This window comes from Leptonotus elevatus, chromosome 1, assembly GCF_054856555.1.
Source record: "Leptonotus elevatus isolate MCC_2025b chromosome 1, RoL_Lele_1.0, whole genome shotgun sequence".
Taxonomy (NCBI): Eukaryota; Metazoa; Chordata; class Actinopteri; order Syngnathiformes; family Syngnathidae; genus Leptonotus; species Leptonotus elevatus.
In genome coordinates, this window is record NC_141239.1 from 937563 (window position 1) to 951169 (window position 13607).

The 13607-nt window shown below is 31.2% G+C and overlaps 1 protein-coding gene across 1 annotated transcript in view; it reads right to left on the minus strand.

The window, feature by feature from the left end:
* Positions 1-915: 915 nt before the first annotated feature.
* vwa5b2 (von Willebrand factor A domain containing 5B2) overlaps positions 916-13607 on the minus strand; it is a 76104-nt gene continuing 63412 nt past the window's right edge. Inside the window, exons 24-26 of the mRNA XM_086077284.1 lie at positions 12753-12852; positions 12478-12601; positions 916-2291 (exon numbers count right to left, since the gene is read on the minus strand). Coding sequence (XP_085933410.1) covers positions 1551-2291; positions 12478-12601; positions 12753-12852 — 965 coding nt within the window. The 3' untranslated portion in view covers positions 916-1550. The remainder of the gene's footprint in view (positions 2292-12477; positions 12602-12752; positions 12853-13607) is intronic.

Consider the following 13607-nt stretch of genomic DNA (forward strand, 5'->3'; position numbering starts at 1 on the left):
AACTAGATTTACAAAACAAATCAAATCATAAGGCGACTCCCCCTTATTTTATGTCCAGACTGGAAACCCAAAAGACGACCAAGGTCAAATCATTAAACTGGGGAATTTTTTAAAACCTCTCAAAATAATGCAGTCATATTCAAAACCATTTCATAACACAACTTCAAAAATGACCATTTAGCTTAATTTTAGTCAGTGTCAGTTTTTTAAAATATATATACTGTTAGCTGTTTTGTTTTTTTAACACTGATGGCAAGATCTGTCTGTTTGCAGAACATCTGAGTCAGTAACAGAACATATCGAACGTGTAAGACACGGATGTCAAACTCGAGGCCCGGGGGCCTCTCTGTTCATTCTTCTCGGTGTGCTTGCCTTGGCCACCGGGTGGCAGTACTTGTCACAACCGCAGGCAACTAGACTACCACTTCTTCTACTACTACAGTAATATAGAAAATGGCTGAAATATTAGGGGCTTTTTTTTTCCTAGCTGGAAATGCTTGTGAGTTATCGATCCACGTCGGGACAGCGTCGACAACCTTTTCCAAACCGAGTTGCTATTTGGCCGCTAATTAGTAGGACTGTTTTTAGCAGCTACTTCTGAAATAACAAATGTGCTCAAATTACTTTTAATTATAAGTTATTAGGCCTGGTGAAAAAAATTGGCTCAACAACAAAAATTGATCGATAAAAATTTCCCCCCAAAACGGGACGGTGCGATTACCCAAGTAGAGTAATCGATGGAATAATCCAGGATAATCAATTCTAAAGAGATTTGTGACAGAAGACTTTTCATCATCTGAATAATTTCTAACAATAATTAACAAACAGATCAATACCAGTAAGCAACACTTTATTTCTATAAATCTCTTCCATTGTTTACATTTTCAAAAGATCACTTAAACAACATTCCTAGAAAATCACAATGGCTCATCACTGGCGAGCTATTTTTGGAACAGACCTGCAGGCTCCTCGTGGTCCATGTTGGCGACCTCCGACCTCCACGTATCGCTCTGCTATCTGTGTTCAAATATTGGTTGCTCGAAGGGTTGCAAAACAGCAACTTGCCCATGCTAACCGTTAGCATGTCAATGGCATCTTCCATTATATGTTAGCATTAAGCTAGCGGGGGCCATTCTTAGTTTTTCGACGCACAAGTAATTCCACATTTCTCATCTTATTATTCACAAAATTCATGACATCATGGGAACCATTTCCCCACATTCACAGAATTTGACTTTTTGCCACAATTCCACATTTGATATGATTAAGGCGATGTTTGATTGTTCTAAATAAACAATGTAATTATCTGTTTTCCTTGACAGTAAATTTCAACTGATGGCTCTTATCTCAAGGCACTGTTGTACTGTATATGATTTTTTTTTTTGCCTGCTTTCCTCAGGGAAATTAGAACCCGCGACATTTACAAATGAGTTTTTCCTGAAAATGAACAATTCCGTCTCACTCCAGAATCTTCAACTCCCAAGTCTCAAGTCCTCGAAACAGGTGACCCGAGTCGACTCCCCGTGACTCCGCCCCCGGATGAGATTGCCTCACATATTATTGGGATTATAACACAGCATGTTGAACTTGATGTTCTCATCCCAGTGACGCAGCAACAGGAACAGCTGCCTGGCGGCCCCCCTCAAGCCGGCCAGGTCCGCCCCCTCGGGCAGCTCCAGGCCGCGCAGCCAGAAGTCGGCTTTTGCCGCCACCAGCTCCCACTCCATGAAATATCCGGCGCAGCGGTGCTCCAGCCAGGCCAGAGCCACCGCGGTCGCCCAGCTCGAACCCTCCGGGTCGTCTTGAGCCAACTGGAGGTAGGGGGTCTCCAGTGAAGACCCCTCGCACACGTCCGTCTCCGACCCGCGACCGCTGTCCGCCTGTCCGCGACTCTGACCTGGAGAGTTGCCGCCCGGCAGCTCCGGGGAGCCTTCCTCGGAACTGGGGGGGTCCGGGGACAAGGTGACGGGTTCTCGGTCCGACGGGCGTCTTCGGCGAAGTCTGGGTTCCAGCATCAAAGGGGTGTCGTCGGGCGTGTGGTGGAAGGGCGGCGCGCTGGTTTTGGCGAGGGAGCAGGAGGAGGGCGAGAAGGTGACGTGGTGGTGAGCGGGAGTTTTGGCGGAGGAGGACAAGGACGGAGCGCTGGGAGACGCGCAGCGGAAAGGCGGGCTGAGGCTGCGACGATGCAGGCTGTAGGGCGACGCCCTCTTCAGGCGGTCCAAGGAGATCTGGACGCAGTCGGCGTACATCTCGGTGAGCAGAAAAGCTCCCGAGGCCAGCTGGAGGCGGATCTAAGACCACAGATCAGTTCTTTAGGAATTTTTGCTTCCATTGTTATGGAAGTGTATTGCATTCACTTCAAAAAATAAAACTCGAGGTTTTTGGACTTGTTTTTTTAGGGCGCTTTGTTTTTTGTGTGGAATTTTTCAGTTTTACTGCATTTTTTTTCTGTCGTGTTTTTATTTTTCTCAAAAAACGGGGAACATTATTCAATTATTTTTAGTTATTTCCCTCCCCCCTGCTTTTCAGATTCTTTTTTTTTACTGTTTTACTGCATTTTTTTTTCTGTTTTACTGCATTTTTTTTTTTAAATTTTAAATTTTTTATTTTTCTCGAAAAACAGGTAACATTATTAAAAAAAAATTGTTATCCCCCCCCCCTGCTTTTCAGATTCTTTTTTTTTACTGTTTTACTGCATTTTTTTCTTGCATAAACAATATTTTTCAAAACAGGAAAAAATATTCAATCATTTAAAATTATTTTTCCTTTCTGCTTTTCTGAATATTTTTTTCTGTCATAAAAAAAAGGTTTCGAAAAAGGGGGAAATTAAATGATTCAATTATTTTTAACAACCCCCCCCCCTCCTGTTTTATTGCATATTTGTTTCTGTCATAATTTTTTTTGTTGTTGAGAAAAACAGGAAAAATTATTCCTCCCCTGCTATTCTGAATATTTTTCTTTTTCACTGCCTATTTTTCTGTCATAAATAATATTTTGAAAAATGGGGACAATTATTCAATTGAAAAACAGGGGGAAAGTTATTCCCCCCCCTGCTTTTCGAAAAATGGGGGGAAATATTCAATTATTTTTAATTATTTTTCCCTCCTGCTTTTTAAAATATTTTTTTCTGTTTTACTGCATATTTTTTTCTGTGTTTGTTTTTTTTCGAAAAAACGGGGGAAACTATTCAATTATTTTTAGTTCCCCCCCTGCTTTTCTGATTTTTTTCTGTTTTACTGTATTTTTTTCTGGCATAAACAATATTTTTCAAAACAGGAAAAATTATTCAATCATTTAAAATTATTTTTCCTGTCTGCTTTTCTGAATATTTTTTTCTGTCATAAAAAAAAGGTTTCGAAAAAGGGGGAAATTAAATGATTCAATTATTTTTAACAAACACATTTTTAACTGTTTTATTGCATATTTGTTTCTGTCATAACTTTTTTTTGAGAAAAAAAGAAAAATTATTCCTGCTATTCTGAATATTTTTCTTTTCACTGCATATTTTTCTGTCATAAATAATATTTCGAAAAATGGGGACAATTATTCAATTGAAAAACAGGGGGAAAGTTATTCCCCCCCTGCTTTTCGAAAAATGGGGGGAAATATTCAATTATTTTTAATTATTTTTCCTTTCTGCTTTTCTGAATATTTTTTTCTGTCATAAAAAAAAGGTTTTGAAAAAGGGGGAAATTAAATGATTCAATTATTTTTAGTCCCCCCCCCCCGCTTTTCTGATTTTTTTCTGTTTTGCTGTATTTTTTTCTGGCATAAACAATATTTTTCAAAACAGGAAAAAATATTCAATTATTTAAAATTATTTTTCCTTTCTGCTTTTCTGAATATTTTTTTCTGTCATAAAAAAAAGGTTTTGAAAAAGGGGGAAATTAAATGATTCAATTATTTTTAAGAATCCCCCCCTGTTTTATTGCATATTTGTTTCTGTCATAATATTTTTTTGTTGTTGAGAAAAACAGGAAAAATTATTCCTCCCCTGCTATTCTGAATATTTTCTTTTTCACTGCATATTTTTCTGTCATAAATAATATTTCGAAAAATGGGGACAATTCAATTATTTTAAATAATTTTTCCCTCCTGCTTTTTAAAATACTTTTTTTCTGTTTTACTGCATATTTTTTCTGTCATGTGTTGTTTTTTTCCCGAAAAAACGGGGGAAATTATTCAATTATTTTTAGTCCCCCCCCCTGCTTTTCTGATTTTTTTCTGTTTTTCTCATTTTTTTCTGTTATAAACAATATTTTTCAAAACAGGAAAAAATATTCAATCATTTAAAATTATTTTTCCTGTCTGCTTTTCTGAATATTTTTTTCTGTCATAAAAAAAAGGTTTCGAAAAAGGGGGAAATTAAATGATTCAATTATTTTTAACAAACACATTTTTAACTGTTTTATTGCATATTTGTTTCTGTCATAACTTTTTTTTGAGAAAAAAAGAAAAATTATTCCTGCTATTCTGAATATTTTTCTTTTTCACTGCATATTTTTCTGTCATAAATAATATTTCGAAAAATGGGGACAATTCAATTATTTTAAATAATTTTTCCCTCCTGCTTTTTAAAATACTTTTTTTCTGTTTTACTGCATATTTTTTTCTGTCATGTGTTGTTTTTTTCCCGAAAAAACGGGGGAAATTATTCAATTATTTTTAGTCCCCCCCCTGCTTTTCTGATTTTTTTCTGTTTTTCTCATTTTTTTCTGTTATAAACAATATTTTTCAAAACAGGAAAAAATATTCAATCATTTAAAATTATTTTTCCTGTCTGCTTTTCTGAATATTTTTTTCTGTCATAAAAAAAAGGTTTCGAAAAAGGGGGAAATTAAATGATTCAATTATTTTTAACAAACACATTTTTAACTGTTTTATTGCATATTTGTTTCTGTCATAACTTTTTTTTGAGAAAAAAAGAAAAATTATTCCTGCTATTCTGAATATTTTTCTTTTTCACTGCATATTTTTCTGTCATAAATAATATTTCGAAAAATGGGGACAATTCAATTATTTTAAATAATTTTTCCCTCCTGCTTTTTAAAATACTTTTTTTCTGTTTTACTGCATATTTTTTTCTGTCATGTGTTGTTTTTTTTCCGAAAAAACGGGGGAAATTATTCAATTATTTTTAGTCCCCCCCCTGCTTTTCTGATTTTTTTCTGTTTTTCTCATTTTTTTCTGTTATAAACAATATTTTTCAAAACAGGAAAAAATATTCAATCATTTAAAATTATTTTTCCTGTCTGCTTTTCTGAATATTTTTTTCTGTCATAAAAAAAAGGTTTCGAAAAAGGGGGAAATTAAATGATTCAATTATTTTTAACAAACACATTTTTAACTGTTTTATTGCATATTTGTTTCTGTCATAACTTTTTTTTGAGAAAAAAAGAAAAATTATTCCTGCTATTCTGAATATTTTTCTTTTCACTGCATATTTTTCTGTCATAAATAATATTTCGAAAAATGGGGACAATTATTCAATTGAAAAACAGGGGGAAAGTTATTCCCCCCTGCTTTTCGAAAAATGGGGGGAATATTCAAATCTTTTTAATTATTTTTCCCTCCTGCTTTTTAAAATATATTTTTTCTGTTTTACTGCATATTATATTTTATTTATTTAAAATTATTTTTCCTTTCTGCTTTTCTGAATATTTTTTTCTGTCATAAAAAAAAGGTTTTGAAAAAGGGGGAAATTAAATGATTCAATTATTTTTAGTCCCCCCCCCCCTGTTTTATTGCATATTTGTTTCTGTCATAATTTTTTTTGTTGTTGAGAAAAACAGGAAAAATTATTCCTCCCCTGCTATTCTGAATATTTTCTTTTTCACTGCATATTTTTCTGTCATAAATAATATTTCGAAAAATGGGGACAATTCAATTATTTTAAATTATTTTTCCCTCCTGCTTTTTAAAATATATTTTTTCTGTTTTACTGCATATTTTTTTCTGTCATGTGTTGGGTTTTTTTTTGAAAAAACCGGGGGGAATTATTCAATTATTTGTAATCCCCCCTGCTTTTCTGATTTTTTTCTGTTTTACTGTATTTTTTTCTGGCATAAACAATATTTTTCAAAACATGAAAAAATATTCAATTATTTAAAATTATTTTTCCTTTCTGCTTTTCTGAATATTTTTTTCTGTCATAAAAAAAAGGTTTCGAAAAAGGGGGAAATTATTCAAATATTTTTAACTATCCCCCCGTTTTATTGCATATTTGCTTCTGTCATCATTTTTTTTTTTTTTGAAAAACGGAAAGTTATTCCCTCACTGCTTTTCGAAAAATGGGGAAAATTATTCAATTATTTTAAATTATTTTTCCCTGCTGCTTTTTAAAATATATATTTTTTGTTTTACTGCATATTTTTTTCCGTCATGTGTTGTTTTTTCCCCGAAAAAACGGGGGAATTTATTCAATTATTTTTAATTATTTTTTCATCCTGCTTTTTAAAATAATTTTTTTCTGTTTTACTGCATATTTATTTCTGTCATGTGTTGTTTTTTTCGAAAAAACGGGGGAAATTATTCAATTATTTGTAGTCCCCCATCCTCCCTGCTTTTCTGATTTTTTTCTGTTTTACTGTATTTTTTTCTGGCATAAACAATATTTTTCAAAACATGAAAAAAAATATTTAATTATTTAAAATTATTTTTCCTTTCTGCTTTTCTGAATATTTTTTTCTGTCATAAAAAAAAGGTTTCGAAAAAGGGGGAAATTATTCAAATATTTTTAACTATCCCCCCGTTTTATTGCATATTTGCTTCTGTCATCATTTTTTATTTTTTTTGAAAAACGGAAAGTTATTCCCCCCCCTGCTTTTCGAAAAATGGGGAAAATTATTCAATTATTTTAAATTATTTTCCCCTCCTGCTTTTTAAAATATATTTTTTCTGTTTTACTGCATATTTTTTTCTGTCATGTGTTGTTTTTTTTCTCAAAAAAACGAGGGAAATTATTCAATTATTTGTAGTCCCCCATACCCCCCTTCTTTTCTGATTTTTTTCTGTTTTTCTGATTTTTTTCTGTTATAAACAATATTTTTCAAAACAGGAAAAAATATTCAATCATTTAAAATTATTTCTCCTTTCTGCTTTTCTGAATATTTTTTTCTGTCATAAAAAAAGGTTTCGAAAAAGGGGGAAATTAAATGATTCAATTATTTTTAACAACCCCCCCCCACTGTTTTATTGCATATTTGTTTCTGTCATAATTTTTTTTTTTTGAGAAAAACAGGAAAAATTATTCCTCCCCTGCTATTCTGAATATTTTATTTTTCACTGCATATTTTTCTGTCATAAATAATATTTCGAAAAATGGGGACAATTCAATTATTTTAAATTATTTTTCCCTCCTGCTTTTTAAAATATATTTTTTCTGTTTTACTGCATATTTTTTTCTGTCATGTGTTGTTTTTTTTTTGAAAAAAACGGGGGAAATTATTCAATTATTTGTAATCCCCCCTGCTTTTCAGATTTTTTTCTGTTTTACTGTATTTTTTTCTGGCATAAACAATATTTTTCAAAACATGAAAAAATATTCAATTATTTAAAATTATTTTTCCTTTCTGCTTTTCTGAATATTTTTTTCTGTCATAAAAAAAAGGTTTCGAAAAAGGGGGAAATTATTCAAATATTTTTAACTATCCCCCCGTTTTATTGCATATTTGCTTCTGTCATCATTTTTTTTTTTTTTTGAAAAACGGAAAGTTATTCCCCCCCTGCTTTTCGAAAAATGGGGAAAATTATTCAATTATTTTTAAATTATTTTTCCCTCCTGCTTTTTAAAATATAATTTTTCTGTTTTACTGCATATTTTTTTCTGTCATGTGTTGTTTTTTTCGAAAAAACGGGGGAAATTATTCAATTATTTGTAGTCCCCCATCCCTCCCTGCTTTTCAGATTTTTTTCTGTTTTACTGTATTTTTTTCTGGCATAAACAATATTTTTCAAAACAGGAAAAAATATTCAATTATTTAAAATTATTTTTCCTTTCTGCTTTTCTGAATATTTTTTTCTGTCATAAAAAAGGTTTCGAAAAAGGGGGAAATTAAATGATTCAATTATTTTTAACAACCCCCCCTGTTTTATTGCATATTTGTTTCTGTCATAAATTTTTTTTTGTTGAGAAAAACAGGAAAAATTATTCCTCCCCTGCTATTCTGAATATTTTCTTTTTCACTGCATATTTTTCTGTCATAAATAATATTTCGAAAAATGGGGACAATTCAATTATTTTAAATTATTTTTCCCTGCTGCTTTTTAAAATATATATTTTTTGTTTTACTGCATATTTTTTTCCGTCATGTGTTGTTTTTTCCCCGAAAAAACGGGGGAATTTATTCAATTATTTTTAATTATTTTTTCATCCTGCTTTTTAAAATAATTTTTTTCTGTTTTACTGCATATTTATTTCTGTCATGTGTTGTTTTTTTCGAAAAAACGGGGGAAATTATTCAATTATTTGTAGTCCCCCATCCTCCCTGCTTTTCTGATTTTTTTCTGTTTTACTGTATTTTTTTCTGGCATAAACAATATTTTTCAAAACATGAAAAAAAATATTTAATTATTTAAAATTATTTTTCCTTTCTGCTTTTCTGAATATTTTTTTCTGTCATAAAAAAAAGGTTTCGAAAAAGGGGGAAATTATTCAAATATTTTTAACTATCCCCCCGTTTTATTGCATATTTGCTTCTGTCATCATTTTTTATTTTTTTTGAAAAACGGAAAGTTATTCCCCCCCCTGCTTTTCGAAAAATGGGGAAAATTATTCAATTATTTTAAATTATTTTCCCCTCCTGCTTTTTAAAATATATTTTTTCTGTTTTACTGCATATTTTTTTCTGTCATGTGTTGTTTTTTTTCTCAAAAAAACGAGGGAAATTATTCAATTATTTGTAGTCCCCCATACCCCCCTTCTTTTCTGATTTGTTTCTGTTTTTCTGATTTTTTTCTGTTATAAACAATATTTTTCAAAACAGGAAAAAATATTCAATCATTTAAAATTATTTCTCCTTTCTGCTTTTCTGAATATTTTTTTCTGTCATAAAAAAAGGTTTCGAAAAAGGGGGAAATTAAATGATTCAATTATTTTTAACAACCCCCCCCCCACTGTTTTATTGCATATTTGTTTCTGTCATAATTTTTTTTTTTTGAGAAAAACAGGAAAAATTATTCCTCCCCTGCTATTCTGAATATTTTATTTTTCACTGCATATTTTTCTGTCATAAATAATATTTCGAAAAATGGGGACAATTCAATTATTTTAAATTATTTTTCCCTCCTGCTTTTTAAAATATATTTTTTCTGTTTTACTGCATATTTTTTTCTGTCATGTGTTGTTTTTTTTTTGAAAAAAACGGGGGAAATTATTCAATTATTTGTAATCCCCCCTGCTTTTCAGATTTTTTTCTGTTTTACTGTATTTTTTTCTGGCATAAACAATATTTTTCAAAACATGAAAAAATATTCAATTATTTAAAATTATTTTTCCTTTCTGCTTTTCTGAATATTTTTTTCTGTCATAAAAAAAAGGTTTCGAAAAAGGGGGAAATTATTCAAATATTTTTAACTATCCCCCCGTTTTATTGCATATTTGCTTCTGTCATCATTTTTTTTTTTTTTTGAAAAACGGAAAGTTATTCCCCCCCTGCTTTTCGAAAAATGGGGAAAATTATTCAATTATTTTTAAATTATTTTTCCCTCCTGCTTTTTAAAATATAATTTTTCTGTTTTACTGCATATTTTTTTCTGTCATGTGTTGTTTTTTTCGAAAAAACGGGGGAAATTATTCAATTATTTGTAGTCCCCCATCCCTCCCTGCTTTTCAGATTTTTTTCTGTTTTACTGTATTTTTTTCTGGCATAAACAATATTTTTCAAAACAGGAAAAAATATTCAATTATTTAAAATTATTTTTCCTTTCTGCTTTTCTGAATATTTTTTTCTGTCATAAAAAAGGTTTCGAAAAAGGGGGAAATTAAATGATTCAATTATTTTTAACAACCCCCCCTGTTTTATTGCATATTTGTTTCTGTCATAATTTTTTTTTTGTTGAGAAAAACAGGAAAAATTATTCCTCCCCTGCTATTCTGAATATTTTCTTTTTCACTGCATATTTTTCTGTCATAAATAATATTTCGAAAAATGGGGACAATTCAATTATTTTAAATTATTTTTCCCTCCTGCTTTTTAAAATATATTTTTTCTGTTTTACTGCATATTTTTTTCTGTCATGTGTTGTTTTTTTTTCGAAAAAACCGGGGGAAATTATTCAATTATTTGTAATCCCCCCTGCTTTTCAGATTTTTTTCTGTTTTACTGTATTTTTTTCTGGCATAAACAATATTTTTCAAAACATGAAAAAATATTCAATTATTTAAAATTATTTTTCCTTTCTGCTTTTCTGAATATTTTTTTCTGTCATAAAAAAAAGGTTTCGAAAAAGGGGGAAATTATTCAAATATTTTTAACTATCCCCCCGTTTTATTGCATATTTGCTTCTGTCATCATTTTTTTTTTTTTTGAAAAACGGAAAGTTATTCCCCCCCTGCTTTTCGAAAAATGGGGAAAATTATTCAATTATTTTTAATTATTTTTCCCTGCTGCTTTTTAAAATATATATTTTTTGTTTTACTGCATATTTTTTTCCGTCATGTGTTGTTTTTTCCCCGAAAAAACGGGGGAATTTATTCAATTATTTTTAATTATTTTTCCCTCCTGCTTTTTAAAATATATTTTTTCTGTTTTACTGCATATTTTTTTCTGTCATGTGTTGTTTTTTTCTCGAAAGTTATCCCCCCCCTGCTTTTCGAAAAATGGGGAAAATTATTCAATTATTTTTAAATTATTTTTCCCTCCTGCTTTTTAAAATATAATTTTTCTGTTTTACTGCATATTTTTTTCTGTCATGTGTTGTTTTTTTTCGAAAAAACGGGGGAAATTATTCAATTATTTGTAGTCCCCCATCCCTCCCTGCTTTTCAGATTTTTTTCTGTTTTACTGTATTTTTTTCTGGCATAAACAATATTTTTCAAAACAGGAAAAAATATTCAATTATTTAAAATTATTTTTCCTTTCTGCTTTTCTGAATATTTTTTTCTGTCATAAAAAAAAGGTTTTGAAAAAGGGGGAAATTAAATTATTCAATTATTTTTAACAACTCCCCCTCCTGTTTTATTGCATATTTGTTTCTGTCATAATTTTTTTTGGGTTGAGAAAAACGTGAACAATTATTCCTCCCCTGCTATTCTGAATATTTTTCTTTTTCACTGCATATTTTTCTGTCATAAATAATATTTCGAAAAATGGGGACAATTATTCAATTATTTTAATTATTTTTCCCTCCTGCTTTTTAAAATATATTTTTTCTGTTTTACTGCATATTTTTTTCTGTCATGTGTTGTTTTTTTTAAAAAAATGGGCGAAATTATTCAATTATTTGTAGTCCCCCATCCCCCCCTGCTTTTCAGATTTATTTGTTTTTCTGATTTTTTTCTGTTATAAACAATATTTTTCAAAACAGGAAAAAATATTCAATCATTTAAAATTATTTTTCCTTTCTGCTTTTCTGTATATTTTTTTCTGTCATAAAAAAAAGGTTTCGAAAAAGGGGGAAATTAAATGATTCAATTATTTTTAACAACCCCCCCCTCCTGTTTTATTGCATATTTGTTTCTGTCATAATTTTTTTTGTTGTTGAGAAAAACAGGAACAATTATTCCTCCCCTGCTATTCTGAATATTTTTCTTTTTCACTGCATATTTTTCTGTCATAAATAATATTTCGAAAAATGGGGACAATTATTCAATTGAAAAACAGGGGGAAAGTTATTCCCCCCCTGCTTTTCGAAAAATGGGGGAAAATATTCAATTATTTTTAATTATTTTTCCCTCCTGCTTTTTAAAATATATCTTTTCTGTTTTACTGCATATTTTTTTCTGTCATGTGTTGTTTTTTTCAAAAAAACGGGGGAAATTATTCAATTATTTGTAGTCCCCCATCATTTCTGATTTTTTTCTGTTTTACTGCATCTTTTTCTGGCATAAACAACTTCTTTTTTTTATATATATATATTTGGGAAAAAAAATGGGAACAAATTATTCAATTATTTAAAAAAAAATGGGAACAAATTATTCAATTATAAAAAAAAAAAATTCCCTTCTGCTTTAAAAAAATATATAATTCTGTTTTACTGCATATTTTTTTGTCATCATTTCCCCCCGAAAAAACGGAAAAATTATTCAATTACTTTTAATTACTCCCCCCTGCTTTTCTGAATATTTTTTTCTGTTTTTCAGCGAATTTTTCTTCCTGTTTTTCTGGATATGTTCATTTTTGGGGAATATTTATGACAGAAAAAAAGGATCCAGTAAAAACAGAAAAAAAATAATAATAATTCTATAATAGTTTTTTTCCCCATGTGAATGCAATACGCTTCCGCAGATGTCTTATCTGCGTGTTCATGCCGACTGACCAGGGGCAGGTAGTCCGGAGCTTCATTTTCAGGTTGTTTGTCAGTCTCCGCAGACAGACAGTGGGACTTGAGAGGAACTTGTCGTCCTGATGAAATGGAGGATCGGAGTCTGCCAAGGGGAAACCTGCAGGAGGCACAACGACTTTTGCGGGTTATTGGGAGTCGCATCCCACTCAAGCTCCGCCCATCTAATGAAATCCAGTATGCATCGTTGGGGGATCTTTTTCAATTTCCGGTTGGACATTCCCATGCCACGATTGTCTTTGTGAGTTTACCTGTTGCCAAAGAAGCTCTCCATGGATTTGCTCTCGATGGATCGCTGGCAACGAGTGGACGACGGGCCCGTCGTTACTGCGGCAGCGGCGCCGAGGGCGTCTGAACAAAGACAGCAGTTTGGACAAAACAAGGTGAAATGGTGCAGAATGGTCGCGCCTTGATTTACAAATTGAATTCATTCATTATGCGAGTCTAAAAATAGCACGACAGTATTTTACTTTATAAGAACACATAGTGATAACGTAATTAAATGATTAAAACATTGATGCTAGTTTCGTTAGCCTGTCTAATGCGTTTAGCATTGTGTGTTAGCATGAAGCTCTGCGGACATTTCTAAAGCAAAGTTAATGTCCTTTAATACATATTGTGTCATTCTTTTTTGCTCAATAAACATTCCTCTATTGTGAAATATAACATTTCATTTAACACAGGGAGAAAATGTTGTGAACAAAGACCTTTCTTTATGATGCTGATGTGTCAAACTACTGCAGTATAGCGCCAACTACTGCCCAGGAGGAGGCACTCAATAGTCACCCCCCCCCCCACCCACACACACACACACTTAAAAAGGGATACTTGACTCATTGAGCCATTTTCAACAGTAAGAAGATCATATTTTGTCTCTAATAAATGTGATCCTTTTATTACTTGTCATGAACAATGAATACTTTTTTTTTACGACACAAAAGTAAAATGAGCCCAAATTTGGCTCACGATTGGAAGTGTGATACCAAAGTCATTTCTTTATATTTTTTTACTTGCGACCACTCAAAATGCTCACGATCCCAACCGTGCTTTCTTCTTTTGGTATATGAATGCGCACATAGGAAGCACATAAGTCAGCATGTCAGCTC